The 15,264-nt window shown below is 34.9% G+C and overlaps 1 protein-coding gene across 5 annotated transcripts in view; it reads left to right on the plus strand.

The window, feature by feature from the left end:
- The window catches only part of LOC106138029 (syntaxin-1A), a 47,537-nt gene that overhangs the window by 10,129 nt on the left and 22,144 nt on the right, over positions 1-15,264 (plus strand). For all 5 annotated transcript variants that reach the window (XM_060954874.1, XM_060954872.1, XM_060954875.1 and 2 more), the window contains exons 2-3: positions 8,113-8,196; positions 14,329-14,428. In XM_060954874.1, the coding sequence (XP_060810857.1) occupies positions 8,113-8,196; positions 14,329-14,428 (184 nt within the window). The remainder of the gene's footprint in view (positions 1-8,112; positions 8,197-14,328; positions 14,429-15,264) is intronic.

The raw sequence follows: 15,264 nt of genomic DNA on the forward strand, positions 1-15,264 counted from the left end.
TGCGGCTATGCACGCCGTCGGCTATTGTCGTCGCTCACACGCTTGCTTGCATTATGGCTCAGCTTTTTATATTAGCCCACGATCCACTGTTACCCGAGTTATGAAGCTTTTACTGCTTATGCGGCAGGACAACAATGTTGAATGACTGCTACGCTTGTGTTGTTGTTTCATTTTTATTCCGCATCGTAATACCCTTTCGGTATAATGTCGTAAGGAATTGTAAATCTGGTTTTAGCACCAGTCTGCCCTTTCGGCTTTTCTGAGTGACGTTCAAATACGCCGTGAACACAAAAGCGGCTTTATAGCTGTCAAGCGTTTAAATTCGCGTCATTCTATGAATTTATTATAGTTAGTGGGTTTGCGGACATGCAGCCAAGTTTCTAATGTAATAATTAACAACAAACCTTCGCTAATTATAACGGTTTCATGTATAAATTCTTGTTAATGTCCCAAACGAATGGTGGTTTGTCTCTGACAATTTTATCTGAAGCTTTACTTCCTCGAAAATTCGAGTTTTATGCACATCACAAGCGGCCCGTAGTTTTTGAGTTAATTATTTCTGATTATACATATAGGATAGTTACTGACAAAAAATGAAATATTTTCTCTTTACGAAATTAGCGCCTCCTTCAAAAGAATATAAAGGTTTTCCGCAAATCCCGAGAAACTATAGTTTTAAGCGAGATGAAAAGTACTCTATGTCCTTCTTCAGACTCTTAGTTATAGTCTAAGATCCGGCTGCAAAATCACTACGTTCATCGCGTAGTTAATCAAACTCACATTTTAACATACATTTATGAATAGGATAATACATAGATAATAGGGTGCCAGTCAATAAGTGGCCGCAAGTAATTTTAATTAAATTAATGTTAATTAATTTTCCAAAAAAAATTTCGTTCACTTGTTTTTTAAATAAAATATCATCCACATCATAGAAATGTATGTAAAGAATTCGAAAATCAATGGGTGCCGTTACACACTCGGCCGCAACTACTACGCAGCCAGGTGTAAACAGGTAATATTTTGGTCTATTTATACGTTCATGTCGTACACGCATGTTTTTTATATCAAATTAAAGCAAATTTTTTTTTTAATATGATGATATATCGCTGCCTGTGAATAAATGGCCGCAAATTAGGGTTGCTAGCTGTTAAAAACTCGAGGTATCCGAGATAAAGTGAAAGAGAGTTAGCGCGTAACGCCACTTCTTAGACAAGGATGGCGAGTACCAGCTGTGCGAGTAATTGAAGCCATTGCGCACGCGTCAATAGATTGGGTTCTCAGCCAGCGATGCAAACAGTAATACGAACGACTTTACATTTACTCCAAAATTATAATTAAGTAATTAATATTCTGCAAAAAAAAATGAAAATAAGAAAATATTTATTTCATATTAAAACATTGTTTATTGATCAAGTAAACGTTGTGTATAACGAGCTCAAAAAGAAGGTTAGCATATAAGAATAATTTAGCTGCACTGTTGAGAACCCTATCTATACGCGTGCGCAATGGCTTCAAATACTCGCACAGCTGGTACTCGCCATCCTTGTCTAACAAGTGGCGTTACGCGCTAACTCTCTTTCACTTCATCTCGGATACCTCGAGTTTTTAACAGCTAGCAACCCTAATTTGCGGCCATTTATTCACAGGCAGCGATATATCATCATATTAAAAAAAAAATTAGCTTTAATTTGGTATAAAAAACATGCGTGTACGACATGAACGTATAAATAGACCAAAATATTACCTGTTTACACCTGGCTGCGTAGTAGTTGCGGCCGAGTGTGTAACGGCACCCATTGATTTTCGAATTCTTTACATACATTTCTATGATGTGGATGATATTTTATTTAAAAAACAAGTGAACGAAATTTTTTTTGGAAAATTAATTAACATTAATTTAATTAAAATTACTTGCGGCCACTTATTGACTGGCACCCTATTATCTATGTATTATCCTATTCATAAATGTATGTTAAAATGTGAGTTTGATTAACTACGCGATGAACGTAGTGATTTTGCAGCCGGATCTCGTACTATTATATATACGCAAATTTGAAAATTGGTTTAGTAGTAGTTTTGTAGAAAAACAAACAAAAAATAAACTTACTTTTGCATTTTTTATATTAGTTGCGATATGTTCTGATTTTCTTTTTTCTCTTGGTGCAATATAGAGTTCTATCTATCTATCTTAATATAACAATACTTGAAAACATACATACATACATAAATATCATCACGTCTATATCCCTTACGGGGTAGACAGAGCCAACAGTCTTGAAAAGACTGAAAGGCCACGTTCAGCTATTTGGCTTAATGATAGAATTGAGATTCAATTAGTGACAGGTTGCTAGCCTGTCGCCTAAAAAAGAATCCTAAGTTTGTAAGCCTATCCCTTAGTCGCCTTTTACGACATCCATGGGAAAGAGATGGAGTGGTCCTATTCTTTTTTGTATTGGTGCCGGGAACCATACTTGAAAAATTGGGAAAAATATGTACGGAAAAATACACGAAGGTGTATTGTATACGTACTGTAATGAAGTTGTTTCAGAATGTTTGTCTTAGCGCATACTCACGTAACTCTTTGTTCCAAAATTTTACTGTTGGCCATAAAGTAAAATTGCTTGGCATAACTAAAGCCACTAAGGACCATTTATTTGTTTGGAAAAAAACCGTGTAATAACCGCAGAAATGGCAAAATGACGAGGATAACAGTTCGAAGAGAGAAATTGAGAATAATCCGTAAAAATCTTTAAACCCATTTCTATTGCCGGTCGGCTCAAAAAAGTGAAATAAAGTGTTATACACTTAATACTTTAGTAAAAAGACACAGAATTTATTATAATATGTCATTATTATTATGATAAATAAGTATTTATTCTGTGAAATAGTGTAGAATACAATATGACATAAGTAAATTAGAGTTAGCGAGTAGGTATATATATCACTTGTCGCCGTATGTCGTGGTGCAAATTCAGTATTGGCTTTTGTCCAGCGTTGTTGACTAAAATGTTTTTTAATTACTAGATATCGTAGCTATATGCATGTTCAAATAAATTATTATTCTGCGATATTTTTTTGTTATAAATGAGATACGATGTAGAACTGTTAGATAAGTTGTTTTCGGTAGGCACAGAAAAATACTTTATCTTCCTAATCTAACAGATGCTGTGTTGCAAAGTTTGTTTCTTGCCGCGGTTTGTGATTACGTGTTATCTACGGAAAAAATTGAAATAGATATGGGGTGTTTGAACTTTCAAGGATTTCATATCTGAAGAGTGAAAGCCCCATTTTGGTGGGAGGATGGATGTTAGTCTATTAGAGAAATTTTACTAAAAAGGTTAATGAATCAACCATCTAATGGTTGATAGTGATATGATGTTTGTAGAAATTTTACTAATACTAATAAGTAAGGGACTAGTAACTAAGGGAATAGCTAATAAAGTTTGGATTCTTCTTGTATTGTAGGTGATGGGATAACATCCTGTAACTAGGTATGTATATAGACGTGATTGTATGTATGTATGTATTAAGTAATAAATATAACGTAAAGCTTTGCTGTCAACATTGGCAGTAAATAATGTGAATCTGTGATGAGGGGAAGTATTGCGGCTACAACGAAATATCCTAAATTAATCTTCTCGAGACTGCTCGAGAGCCTGTAAATAGGGCGGGTCACAAAGTTGCCAGTGGCGGGCGAGACGAGCGATCTAGATTACTCGCTAGCCCGCCGCCCTTCGGCTGACTCCGCCATAATTTATGCCCAGAGATTAAAGGCCCGAGCACACCAGCACAGGTCAGACACAGCGCAGTTTGAAAGCGGGCCTGCACCAAGTTGTAATATAAGAAACTCTTCGAACTCTCCACGTCATATTGAAACGCGAGCACCCGCTCGATTTGCTCTGCCGCCGCGCCTCAGGGTAACGACTTTAAACAGTATAACGTTCGGTGTGCTGGCTTAAGTCCTATGTCTCAAAATCCACTGACTAATATTCCGTTACAAATTGTATCCTGTTTAGCGTCACTGTCAACCGTGACAAAGGGGATATTTGACGAAACTCAAGGGAATATTTTTTTGGTTTTCCTCGTTTGCTTATTGAAAGTTGGCTTGTCTATATTTATAACGAGTATTAAGTCATTGCTGTTTGATTTCTATATCTACATATTTTTAGTAGATTTCTATTTGTATTTCTCAACTTGATTACAATAACTTGCATTCTGTTATTAATTTCCGTTACTTTTCCATTAGTGAAATTAGAATACTGCTTACAGATACGTATTTTCTGAGCCGAATTTAGAATTGCCGGAGATAAATTTGTGTATTTATGGCTTATTCCTTCGGCTCCAGCCCAGGAGAGTCACGAAGGTGAAGGGCGATTGTGTTACGTAATATTCTTGTATCTTTTCTCTTCAATAAATCCATTTTATGATATGAATAACATTACGACGACATAAATTTGGGATTTAAATGCCGAATCAGGCTTATGGTTATACTGTGTAAGTACTGTATATAAAACCTTTGATTTTTTGGTTTAGTTCAAACATAATATACATAGATTCCAATAACATAAATTCAACAACAACAATATCGGTTTGTATCAATCATCGAAGCGATTATTACGTATATGACATAACGTGCTAATAACTAATTAGGAATCTCGAACCAACACGCAACATACGGCTTGCGGGAAATCGCAATGCGTTACATTCAGCTTAATTGAAATACAAGCAGGAATTTAACTGCCGGACCGGGATTTTAGCGACGACGGCAGCCGTCACCAGCCGATGTTTAAATTAACCTGTTCCGCTGTAGAGAAGCAAACAAAACGTGTTACTCGTTTAAATTTCACATATTTTTCAGCGACAAGTGCTGCTAATTGGCTACGGTGCGATGGTTGGCGGTTAAAATAAATATATCAACGGTTCAAAATATTTTATCCAAAATAATTTTGATTGAATATTATTCGCATAAAATTCGCGATAAAAACTCTTTCCTCATTCAAACGACTATATATATTGGTATGTATATCCATGTAGTTTATTATTGTCATTTATTTTATTGTTCCATGTTTAATTATGTAAGTATTAGCATGTATGTTTAGTTAAATATGTTAAATGATATTTATACCACTCCAAAATTCATCTCTCCTCTCATGGGTCTACTGGAAGAGATTTCTTTTGAAATAAGTAACACCTTTGTACTAGAATTACTGTATTGAATGTTCCTGTATATAATAATAAATAAATAAATGATATTGTATTATGATTTATGATTAGCATAGCAACTGAGCGCAATAACTAATCACCATCAAATGTTCACAAAGTACTTGGACGAATATTTTGTTTTACCGGAAAATTCCTAATATTCTTGTAAGAGAACAGAATGTTTGCGGAACTTTGTCCAAGTTTAAGAATTCTCATAAAAAGAAAGAACATCGGCTATGTTAATTATATTCAAACAGGGTTTCTTGTTTACGTGCATTGTTTCATTAATGGTTGGTTGGTTGCAATATTGAACTTAAATTCATCTATCATATTGTCAAATTGTAATTATATCTAATTGGGTATTAAAGAAATAAAATTGTTGTACACGCTTAAAATCTTGGAGTTTTTTCAAAATTTGTTTCATCGTATGTTCTGGTGATTTCTGATGGATAAATAGAAGCAGAAGAAGAACTGAATCCGATCCAAAATTTGCAAAAATTTTGCACACATTCGTATGTCTGCTGTGGTATGATCATGAATAAGTGATCGAGGTGAGTATAAAAGTCCAATAAACCTGATTCCATAAAATGGGAATATACCAATACAGCTGACGTTAGCATTACATCCTCGGTCGATTGAAATACGTGACGCGACTGCTAACGTCGGAACTATTCGCGTTCCTAACCCAACCAAAACTACTCTAATTAACTATTCCTCTTTTTATTCCCTGCTGGAGGGATTTTTGTAATTACTCTGATTGTCTTTCGCATGTTTTTGCACTTCAATTTGCCAAAGCTATTTTAGTATTCCATTTATTCTGTTCCGTGTTGCGTCTGTTTATGGCGCCACTGATGTTTTGATAAGTCCTATGAAACTTTATTTATTGAACCATTTGAAAAGCGTTGTTTTTATTTACTGTTTTTATCATTAAATTGCTTTTGTTTACGGTTTCATCATTCTTGTTTCTTTCTTTTTTATTAGCCAGAAAATGAAGTTCATAAATATCAATGTGAAATAATTTTGAAGCGTTCAAACTATCTGCGTCGTCAATATATTTCGTAAGCTACGATGTCATATTCCAGAGTTAGGACGTCGGCAGTATAGTGACGTAAGGGTTTGGTGATGGCCTTTTGTCTGGGTGTGCGTGCTGGCCTTGACCGCACTAGCCCGAAATTAATATCGTTCGCCCGGCGCTCCGAATACTTGAGCGGTTTCCAGGCCAACGAGATAAATCCTTTTATTAATAAAAAAAGGCGAATTGAAACTATGAGCAAAGCTCGGAGATCGCAGATGCTTGGTATGGGTATCGTTTATAAACTTAACTTACAATCAATAACGTATGTACTATCTTCAAAACAACAAAGGAAGTTTGGTTGACAAATCATACATTAAATCCTGGCCTGTTATATCTATCTTACGGGTGGGTACACAAATATTTTTTCATCTACATTGTTTCTAATCATATCGTTAAATCACTGGAGTACCAACTACCAACGACGACAATTTAATTTGCTCGACGTGAATCACTCGCTATGATGTTAATGACTAAACTCAGTTAATCTGCGAGTCTCGCGTCCGGCCGGTCAGAATCACATAATTCTTTCGTCATTCGATTCAGATTCATTTTCATGTTCGGATTCTAGCAATGTAACACCTCCAGAAAAGCACTCTTGTTTCTTTAAACATACATAGGTACATAAAATCACGCCTCTTTCCCGAAAACGTAGGCAGAGACTATATCTTTCCACTTGCCACGATCTCTGCATACTTCTTTCGCTTCATCTACATTCATAACTTCTTCATGCAAGCTCGCTGGTTTCGGGTACTCGATTCTTTATCGTTTACAGCATTAAGTTTTCTGCCATCCACTGCCTAATTCAGTTATATTTCGAAGCCAGAATATTTAGTTGCAATATCAATTTGTGCGTGGTGTGTTTATAGTAGTAATGAATTACTGTTACTGGTGATACAATTCTAAATCGGGAACTAATGTCTGTGACCGACCTTCAGTGTTTCAATCGTGTTATCACTACGAGGAACTTATCGCGCGAACGTACAAACACGACAGTTGTGGGGTTAATTACAATGAAAAGTGCTTGTAATTGGGTCGCCTAATGGGTTCTTTAGTGGTCGGTATTCATGCTTTAGCGTTGGCAGTGTATTATAGCCGACTGTGGTGTGTCGCCGTGACCCAAATTCGATCGCAGCCCGAAGAGACTGACCGCGAACTATGCACTGACCTACGAATTAGGTCTCTCATACCACCTTTTTGCACTGACTTTGATGTTACGAATACAACAGCATGATTCAAATTTACTCAACATAGCAAAATCTCTTTCTCAACTTTGTTCCTGGTTCCACTTCCACCGCAATGATTCGAGGCCCGGGTCCGCGACGATGTTAATTATACACGCTTATGTTCTCGACATGACTACGAAATAATTTTCAGATAACTGGGTGGAATGATTTAACTAAGAATCATCTAAATTTTTTTGTATCGATCTGAAAGTCCATCGCCTCCCGTAATTTCCAGTGTATACGAACCGTAGGGAAGGCCTTTGTGGGAACACGGACCTGTATAAATTGAATAATGGCCGGCTCGCCGCAACTAAGTGGATTCTATTTTGTTGTACGTGCACCACCCTATGTAGACCTCTGGTAACGTACGAATTACGAAAGTAGCTGTTAACGTTTTTAGGCGCCCGGTCACGACATCAACCTTACTCGCTCTCCCCCTTCGTGCTCTATTTTCAGTAACGAATATATTGTTGACATTTATTTCCAAGCGACTTACGTCTATTTATACCTTGGAAATCTTATCTCGGTGTTTGTTTTAAGATATTTGATTGCAATTATTTTTGCGAGTCTTGATTTTGATTTAAAATTTGTTTTATTTCTTTGTTGTAGGCGCAAAGCGACGATGACGACGTCGGGCCAGACGATGTCAACGTCGCCATTGAAGGCGGCTTCATGGACGAATTCTTCAGTGAGGTGAGTGTTCAGTTTTGTTGTAAAATAAAATCTTTACCTATCTGTATAGCTGTCATGTGAGAATCAATTCAATGATCCTTAAGAAACAGTTAGTTTTTGCAGTAAACTTAAAGTCATCATCTCAATATTATAAGATCGTGATAATTTAACATTAAGATGTACAGCTAAATGTGGCCTTCCAGTTTTTTCGATGTTGTTGGCTATGTCTAACCCATAAGGGATAAAGACGTGATTAGATTTATGTATATAATTCAACATCTTCAACAGATTCCCAAAACGATTTTCGTAATCGTGCTGTGTGTTTTAGTGAGATATTATCGAGAATTCAAGAAAGATAGACAGTGTGGAAACACTTTTTTATGAAAGTACATATAAAGCGAAACAATTTCAATTTCCCGCAGCAGTTATATCCCCGTTGCACTTGGCATGTCTGAATTTTCAATTCATGTTCACGTCCAAATGAAAGTAAAATTCGCTTTGAGTGCTCTGTTCGAATGTTTTTTTTTAACATTATGAGTGATTGTAAAGGGCATGTATGGTTTAACACTTAGGATACCTTTCCAAATGGGCATTAAAAATCAATTTTGAATACCTCCATTAAGCCATACAGCTGAATGTGACTTTCTAGTCTTTTCTACATTTTAGGTCTGTCTATATTGTATGGGATAAACATGCGATTATGTCTATGTAGTATGCAGAAATATTAGGAAAGCCGACCGACCCTACGTGACGAGGGAAATTATTATTATTATATACTTTAAACACACAAATTAAATGGCACAGAAGAAGAAAAATGTTTATAGTCATTGAACATCCCCGAGTGTTTCTCAATTCTATTAACTTTGAAGTTACAAGAGATGAACAACCAATATAATTCACCTACGCACATGGGTGAGTAGTTAGTATAAGTTATTTGATGATAATGGTATCATCAAATACATATACATATGTTTGCCATAATATAAGACAAAGTTACATCGCTTGAATATTTAAAAGCTAGTGGACATAGCTTAGAGCGATTAGCAAACAAGATATGAGGGACATATCTTTGAACTTTAGTTGGAATTTTAATTTTAATGTTTTATCATAACATAAGCATGATGGCGAAACGCTAAGGAAAAAAAATAGTAATTAAAATGAGAGCATGTAGTTATAAGACAAAGAAAAACGTGCCTATCTATCGAATAGCTTACATTCATGAAAGTTTCAGCCGGTGCCGCATTGTTTTCACCGTTCGTATTGTTTTCTGTCTACTGTTAAAACTGTTGCATGTTGTGTACGTGGAAATCTGAACAATTTACTGAATATTTTGTAAGTGAAGTTTCGAAAATAAAATATTGGCTGAATACAAAATACGCTAGCGGTGGCGGAGACACGATTTTTCGTATTTAATGATATCATGTCCGATAATAGCAAGATTTTATTTTTTCAGTTATCTAAGAAATTGTTCAAATAACGACTATCTTTAATTTGTCGTGTTTTCAAAAATTGTTAAGAAAACTGCTCAAAAACTTTAACTACAGACTACTTCCGTATTTTTTACTGTATTGCCACGTTTACCGTACTCACTCGTTTATTATGTGTAGATGAACTTTTACTAGATATTTATAATTAAAATTAAATCATAAAGCAAAATTATGTGTTTATTCAGAAAATTAATATCATTAAACCACCAGTAAAAATAAATTGGTTTCGTTATATTTTGCTTCCTAGATTTTCTTATGCGCATTCATAAATCAGCGGGATGGTGGTATCGCGATTCACGGAGGTAATTGGGTTATAAGATTGTGAGATGGGGTGAAGGTAAACTGGGCATACATGAACCTTTCCTGTAGCTATGGGTTTTTTTAGATACGATGTTATTCATAATATTCGTCAGATTGTGTATAAAATTCAGTCTTTTTACTGTGAATTATGTCGCATTAAACCTTCCAACATATTTAACATATTGGTGTCTGGAAAGGAGTAGTAATTCCGTACTTTGTTTAAGGATTTACTTCGCATTCGGTATTCCCCAACTTTTTCTATGAATATCTATAGAGAAAGAAGTTTGAAGTTGTTCGCCAAAGAATCATCGAAAGTTAGTGTAAGAACAGTTTTCGTATATCTTTGTCATAATGGATTGGAATAGAATATTTTGAAAGGTACATATATGACCCTTGCCTACTGTAGAATTGGAGTTTTAACTTACCTCATATTTATGGAAATCTCCACAATTTACTATAAAAATTTAATTGAAAAATTTATCTATCAAATCAATTTTTTTAATTATTACATAAACTGATTCCACAACGTAGCTGTTTTAATCCTTTAAGATCTATTATATTCTTTACGCTTTTATAGATAACTTAAGCAATTTTGATCACTAGAATCAAAGCACAGCCGGTGATCGTTCATTTAAACAAGGATTTCTATCTAAACCAGTTGTATTTCTTCCCACAGCTGCTATAAGCTTTAAGCTGACATACAATTTAGCACATAAATACCTGCACTCGATATATCGTGGGAAAAAAGAGTATTGCGAATGTAATTTTAATGATCAAGGGTTGACTAGCCCAGCTAAAATAGGGGCTTACCAAAGGTATACCTAACAATAAAAATTACCCGGTAGTATAAAAATGAGTTTAGCTAAATTTGATCAATCTCATCGGCAACTTAATAATCACTAAATATTATCGGCTATTTAAGTAAATAAATATAATAAAGTTGTTTTATTTTTTTAATACTTATGTCAAAATCACCTAATGACCCAACATTGACAACTACTTATTGACCACACACATCTTAATTTCTAATGAAGCCAACATGTAAGAGGGAATTAGATATTTCCAATCAAGAAAAATCTTTGCTTAATAATCCGCGAAGTTTTAGGTTTTTATAGTAAAAGATTATTCTCGGGGGCGGCGGCTGCGCGACTATAATGTGTCCCCAGTTTCCTTCCGTGACCTGAATGTTTCATACGTTTTCATTAAATCCAACACAACACAACTCAGTGCCATAAATATTCAGGCTGTGCTCGGTATTCATCATAATCGTGCAATTCATTTACATGTTATTATGTGTATGTGGGAGAGGCGTGCTTGCTTATATATGTTCACTGTAGGGCGCAATGATGGCGCTTGCCCATTATACGAGCTGTGTACTTCACTCTGATATGCACCATTTGCGGCACTCCATTCTATTCGAGCTTGGAAACACACCTACACAATGCCCACATTGAAATTAAGAAAACGACTGCTAGTTTCACTTAACAAGAAAGAAAGATAAAATGGACAGAGTAATTGTTGATTTGATGAAAAGCGAATCAACAAAATAATTTATACTTAATAATTTTTATGCTTAATCATTAAAACCAGTGTAAAATATTTTTAATTTACTATTAGTTTACTTTCCAATAATAGTTATTTAATAACATAAAAACATAATACATAACCACGTCTATATCCTTCGCGGGGTACTCAGAGCCAACACTTATCAAAAGACTGAAAGGCCATGTTATTTACTACTAATTTATTTATTAGATCGACACAAAGGAACCACGTGGTCAGAACCATTAAGACCTTATCAAACCGATTGTTTTGTATATCGCGCCAATGCGATAGCTTATCAATAATCTAATTTATTTGTGATTCATAGATTAAGTACTTTACAGAATATACATCTCTTGACCTAAACATTTCCGTGTCTAGCGTTTTTGTATCAGACACAACTTTTTCATTGATAATAGACTCTTGCCTTGGGCTTCGCTTCAATTTTAATTCATATTATACCTATAATAAAATTTATCTAACCTATGTCACATTGAAAGATATTGCGAAAAACGATATAGCAGAGGATCTATATGTTTATATGACTAACAGAAGCCAAAAATCCGTTTTTATTTCTGTTTGTCTGTCTGCTAAAATGTCTTTTTACAGCAGACGAAGTCGCGGATAACATCTAAAGCCTAAGTCACGTATAAGGCCTATGGGCAGTGCACTAATTATTTCTTCACGCTCAATTGACTCATAAATATGACGGGTTTTCCCGTTGAATCATACCTGGGCTATACCAACCACCTAGTCGTAACGAAATAATGTCTATTACGAACTCAAAGAACGACGGGTCTTTTGACAATAAAGCAATGAAATCTTATACTCTATTCCTTTATTGTCCTTTAAATATTGGATGATGGAGACGGATAATCCGATACTACCTATACATAATTTATATATAAGACATTGGATTCTTATGCTCAATGTTAAATACTAGTCGCTATTTGACAAATAAGTACTTTCTTAACAAGTATCTTATCTTTCGAACGTAAACGATTGTCTTTTAAAATCTGGTTAAGCTTCATCTTCAATATAAAATAATTGCATTAAATATCTTCTCCTAATTAAGATAGTATCTAACGATTGTGAAAATTTATTCTTCATATTTATTTTCAGCCATGTCTTTTGTCATAATAGAAATTAATTGGCTTTTATAAAGTTAAAGCAACCGCAAGTTCCCTCTAACAGGTCTTTAGTTATTAAACCAAGCGTGTACAAAACGCTTGGAGGTCTGCCAGTGGATTTAGTAATCCTATAAGCTACGTATAATTGTACGGAACCCCCGCCCACACAGCCACGGCCCGTGGTTGCTAACCGCAAGTTAGTCCCCATCTCCACTAGTTTCCCAGTTCGGTTTCTACGGTGATACTGTATTAGTGAAATACTCAATACCTTCTGAGGTAATGAAAGACTCAATAACTGAAATTGAAACATGAGATTTGGTATTTTTATTTCTTCTTAAAAGGAGGAAGTTATCAATTCAACCGTATGTTAAGAAAACGGCACTTAACATCATTCATCGTAAAGCCATATATATAACAAGCGATCCGCACTGGCAAGGATGAAAATACATATAATACATAGGTATGTAGGTACATATAATCACATTTATATCCCTTGCGTGTGTAAATCCTAATAAGTATATAAACCTTCCACTTAAATCAATCTATCTTTAAAAAACATCAAAGTCAGTTGCGAACTTCTAAGCAAACACTGGGACAGACAGCGGGAAGCGACTGTGTTTTATATTGTGTATTGATAGGTAGTGATTCTATATCTCGGTAAAACACAAATTTCTTGTGCTACTTAACTAGTCGCCAACAAACTGTTGAAGTTAAAAAATATCTCAAAAACTGCAATGGCCTGGTGCCAAACATGGCACGACGCCACCTACAATTTCGCCTTTGAAATTTTTATTTAGAAATTCCTAATCAGCCTATCTTTTCTTCACTCAAGATTAGCTCAATCATCGACTTCCTAATTTCTATTTTCTCTAAGTCTTTACCATATACATATACAATATTATATACATGAATAAATAAAAAGGAATGAATAAAAGTGACGAAGATGTCTGGCAAAGACCTCAGCCTCCGAGGCGCCACTTTACGATTTGGTTGCGGACATAAAGGGCGAATGAGCATTGCTGTAAAAACCTATTTGGCTTCTGTAATTTTGTTAGGGCTTAAGATCGTCTTCCGGTTCTTAACGATGTGGTCATTGGAATGATTGTAATTATTTGCACAATACATTTGGATGTGTATTGAATAAAACTTAATAATAACTTAGTTAATTTGCTCTACTTACCTTTATCATATCTTACGTATAATCTTTTTAATAAGACCTCGTGATACACAATTACACATACAATGGCTTGTTAATACAAGATATTGCATTGATTACTTTACAAGTTGTAAAAAGAATCGCCAATTTTAGTAATCTTTGAATCACAAGGTGTTTGTCTGTCCGTCGTCTATAGGAAGATATAGATTTTGTAATATTTTACTTTTCCATAAAAATACGCCTAATTTCTATATTTGTAACATTTGAATGTTGATAACGACAATTAGTCTATTTAATAATTTATCCTCTTTATTTGAACGTCAGTATATCAAATTGAGGCAAAAAAATCCTATTATTTTATTCCTCAAAGACTTAAAATTATAATGATAGTTTCGTTCTTAATATAACATAGGTACATACATATGGTCACGTCTATATCTCTTATGGGGTAGACAGAGCCAACAGTCTTAATATAATTTTATTAAATTGTTCTTCGTCTATATAAATACATTATCTAATCCAGATTTTTATTCCCCAGGTGGAAGAGATACGAGAGATGATAGATAAGATTCAGGCCAATGTCGAAGAAGTGAAGAAGAAGCACAGTGCCATCTTATCAGCACCGCAATCAGATGAAAGTAAGTTTGTATATTGTGAATTACATTACTAATAAAGAAGCCTCACCTGATTGGAATCGAAATCGGTATAAAACGAAACTTCCCCCTTGCATACTACGACTTACAAAAGTTTTTGAAGGTGTGTAACTGACTGAATATGACATTTACTGGTATGCACGCACAGGTTTGGAACTAATTCATGTTATGAAGTGGTTTATGTCATGTAAAATTCTCAGAATTTATAAATGAAAATATAAAATGTCAAGCGTAGGGGTACTAAGTTTGTTTAAATGTTGTGTAAGGTATCGGTTTTTCTAAAAATAATGTTTGTCGTGTTTTCGCACGAGTCTATTGATGCAACAGGCGTAGGAGTGCACAGATCGACGGCTTCGTCTGATGCCCACACATTAATTGAAGGGCGAAGTTGGTGGCATTTATCTAGAAGACGTGGGGTGTACTGCCTTCTTGGAAAATATAGGAATATATAGAAGGTCTAAGATGCTTTTAGAGCTACAAATGCGTCGGACATTCGATCGTGCAAACTTCTTCCTTTTACAAAAGCTCTTATTCACGAATCTTCAAAAAGATCTGTAAAGGATCCAAAAAAATCCGAATGTATTGAAAGAGCCCATCATTTGGAAACCTTGTGCCAAAATACATTTAGAAGCGTTCAATAAGAAGTCGTAGCAATCAAAAAGCGACTGCCATATCATCCCCTTGGAGCAATTTATCATTTTTGAACACAGTCAGATATTTTCACTCTGTAATGTCACATCCTCCGGCTAACTTTATGATGTTGCTTTCAAACGATATTGAGCCTTGAACGGGATCCATTTGCTGATAGCGGCGATATATTT

This window comes from Amyelois transitella, chromosome 5 (genome assembly GCF_032362555.1).
Source record: "Amyelois transitella isolate CPQ chromosome 5, ilAmyTran1.1, whole genome shotgun sequence".
Lineage (NCBI taxonomy): Eukaryota > Metazoa > Arthropoda > Insecta > Lepidoptera > Pyralidae > Amyelois > Amyelois transitella.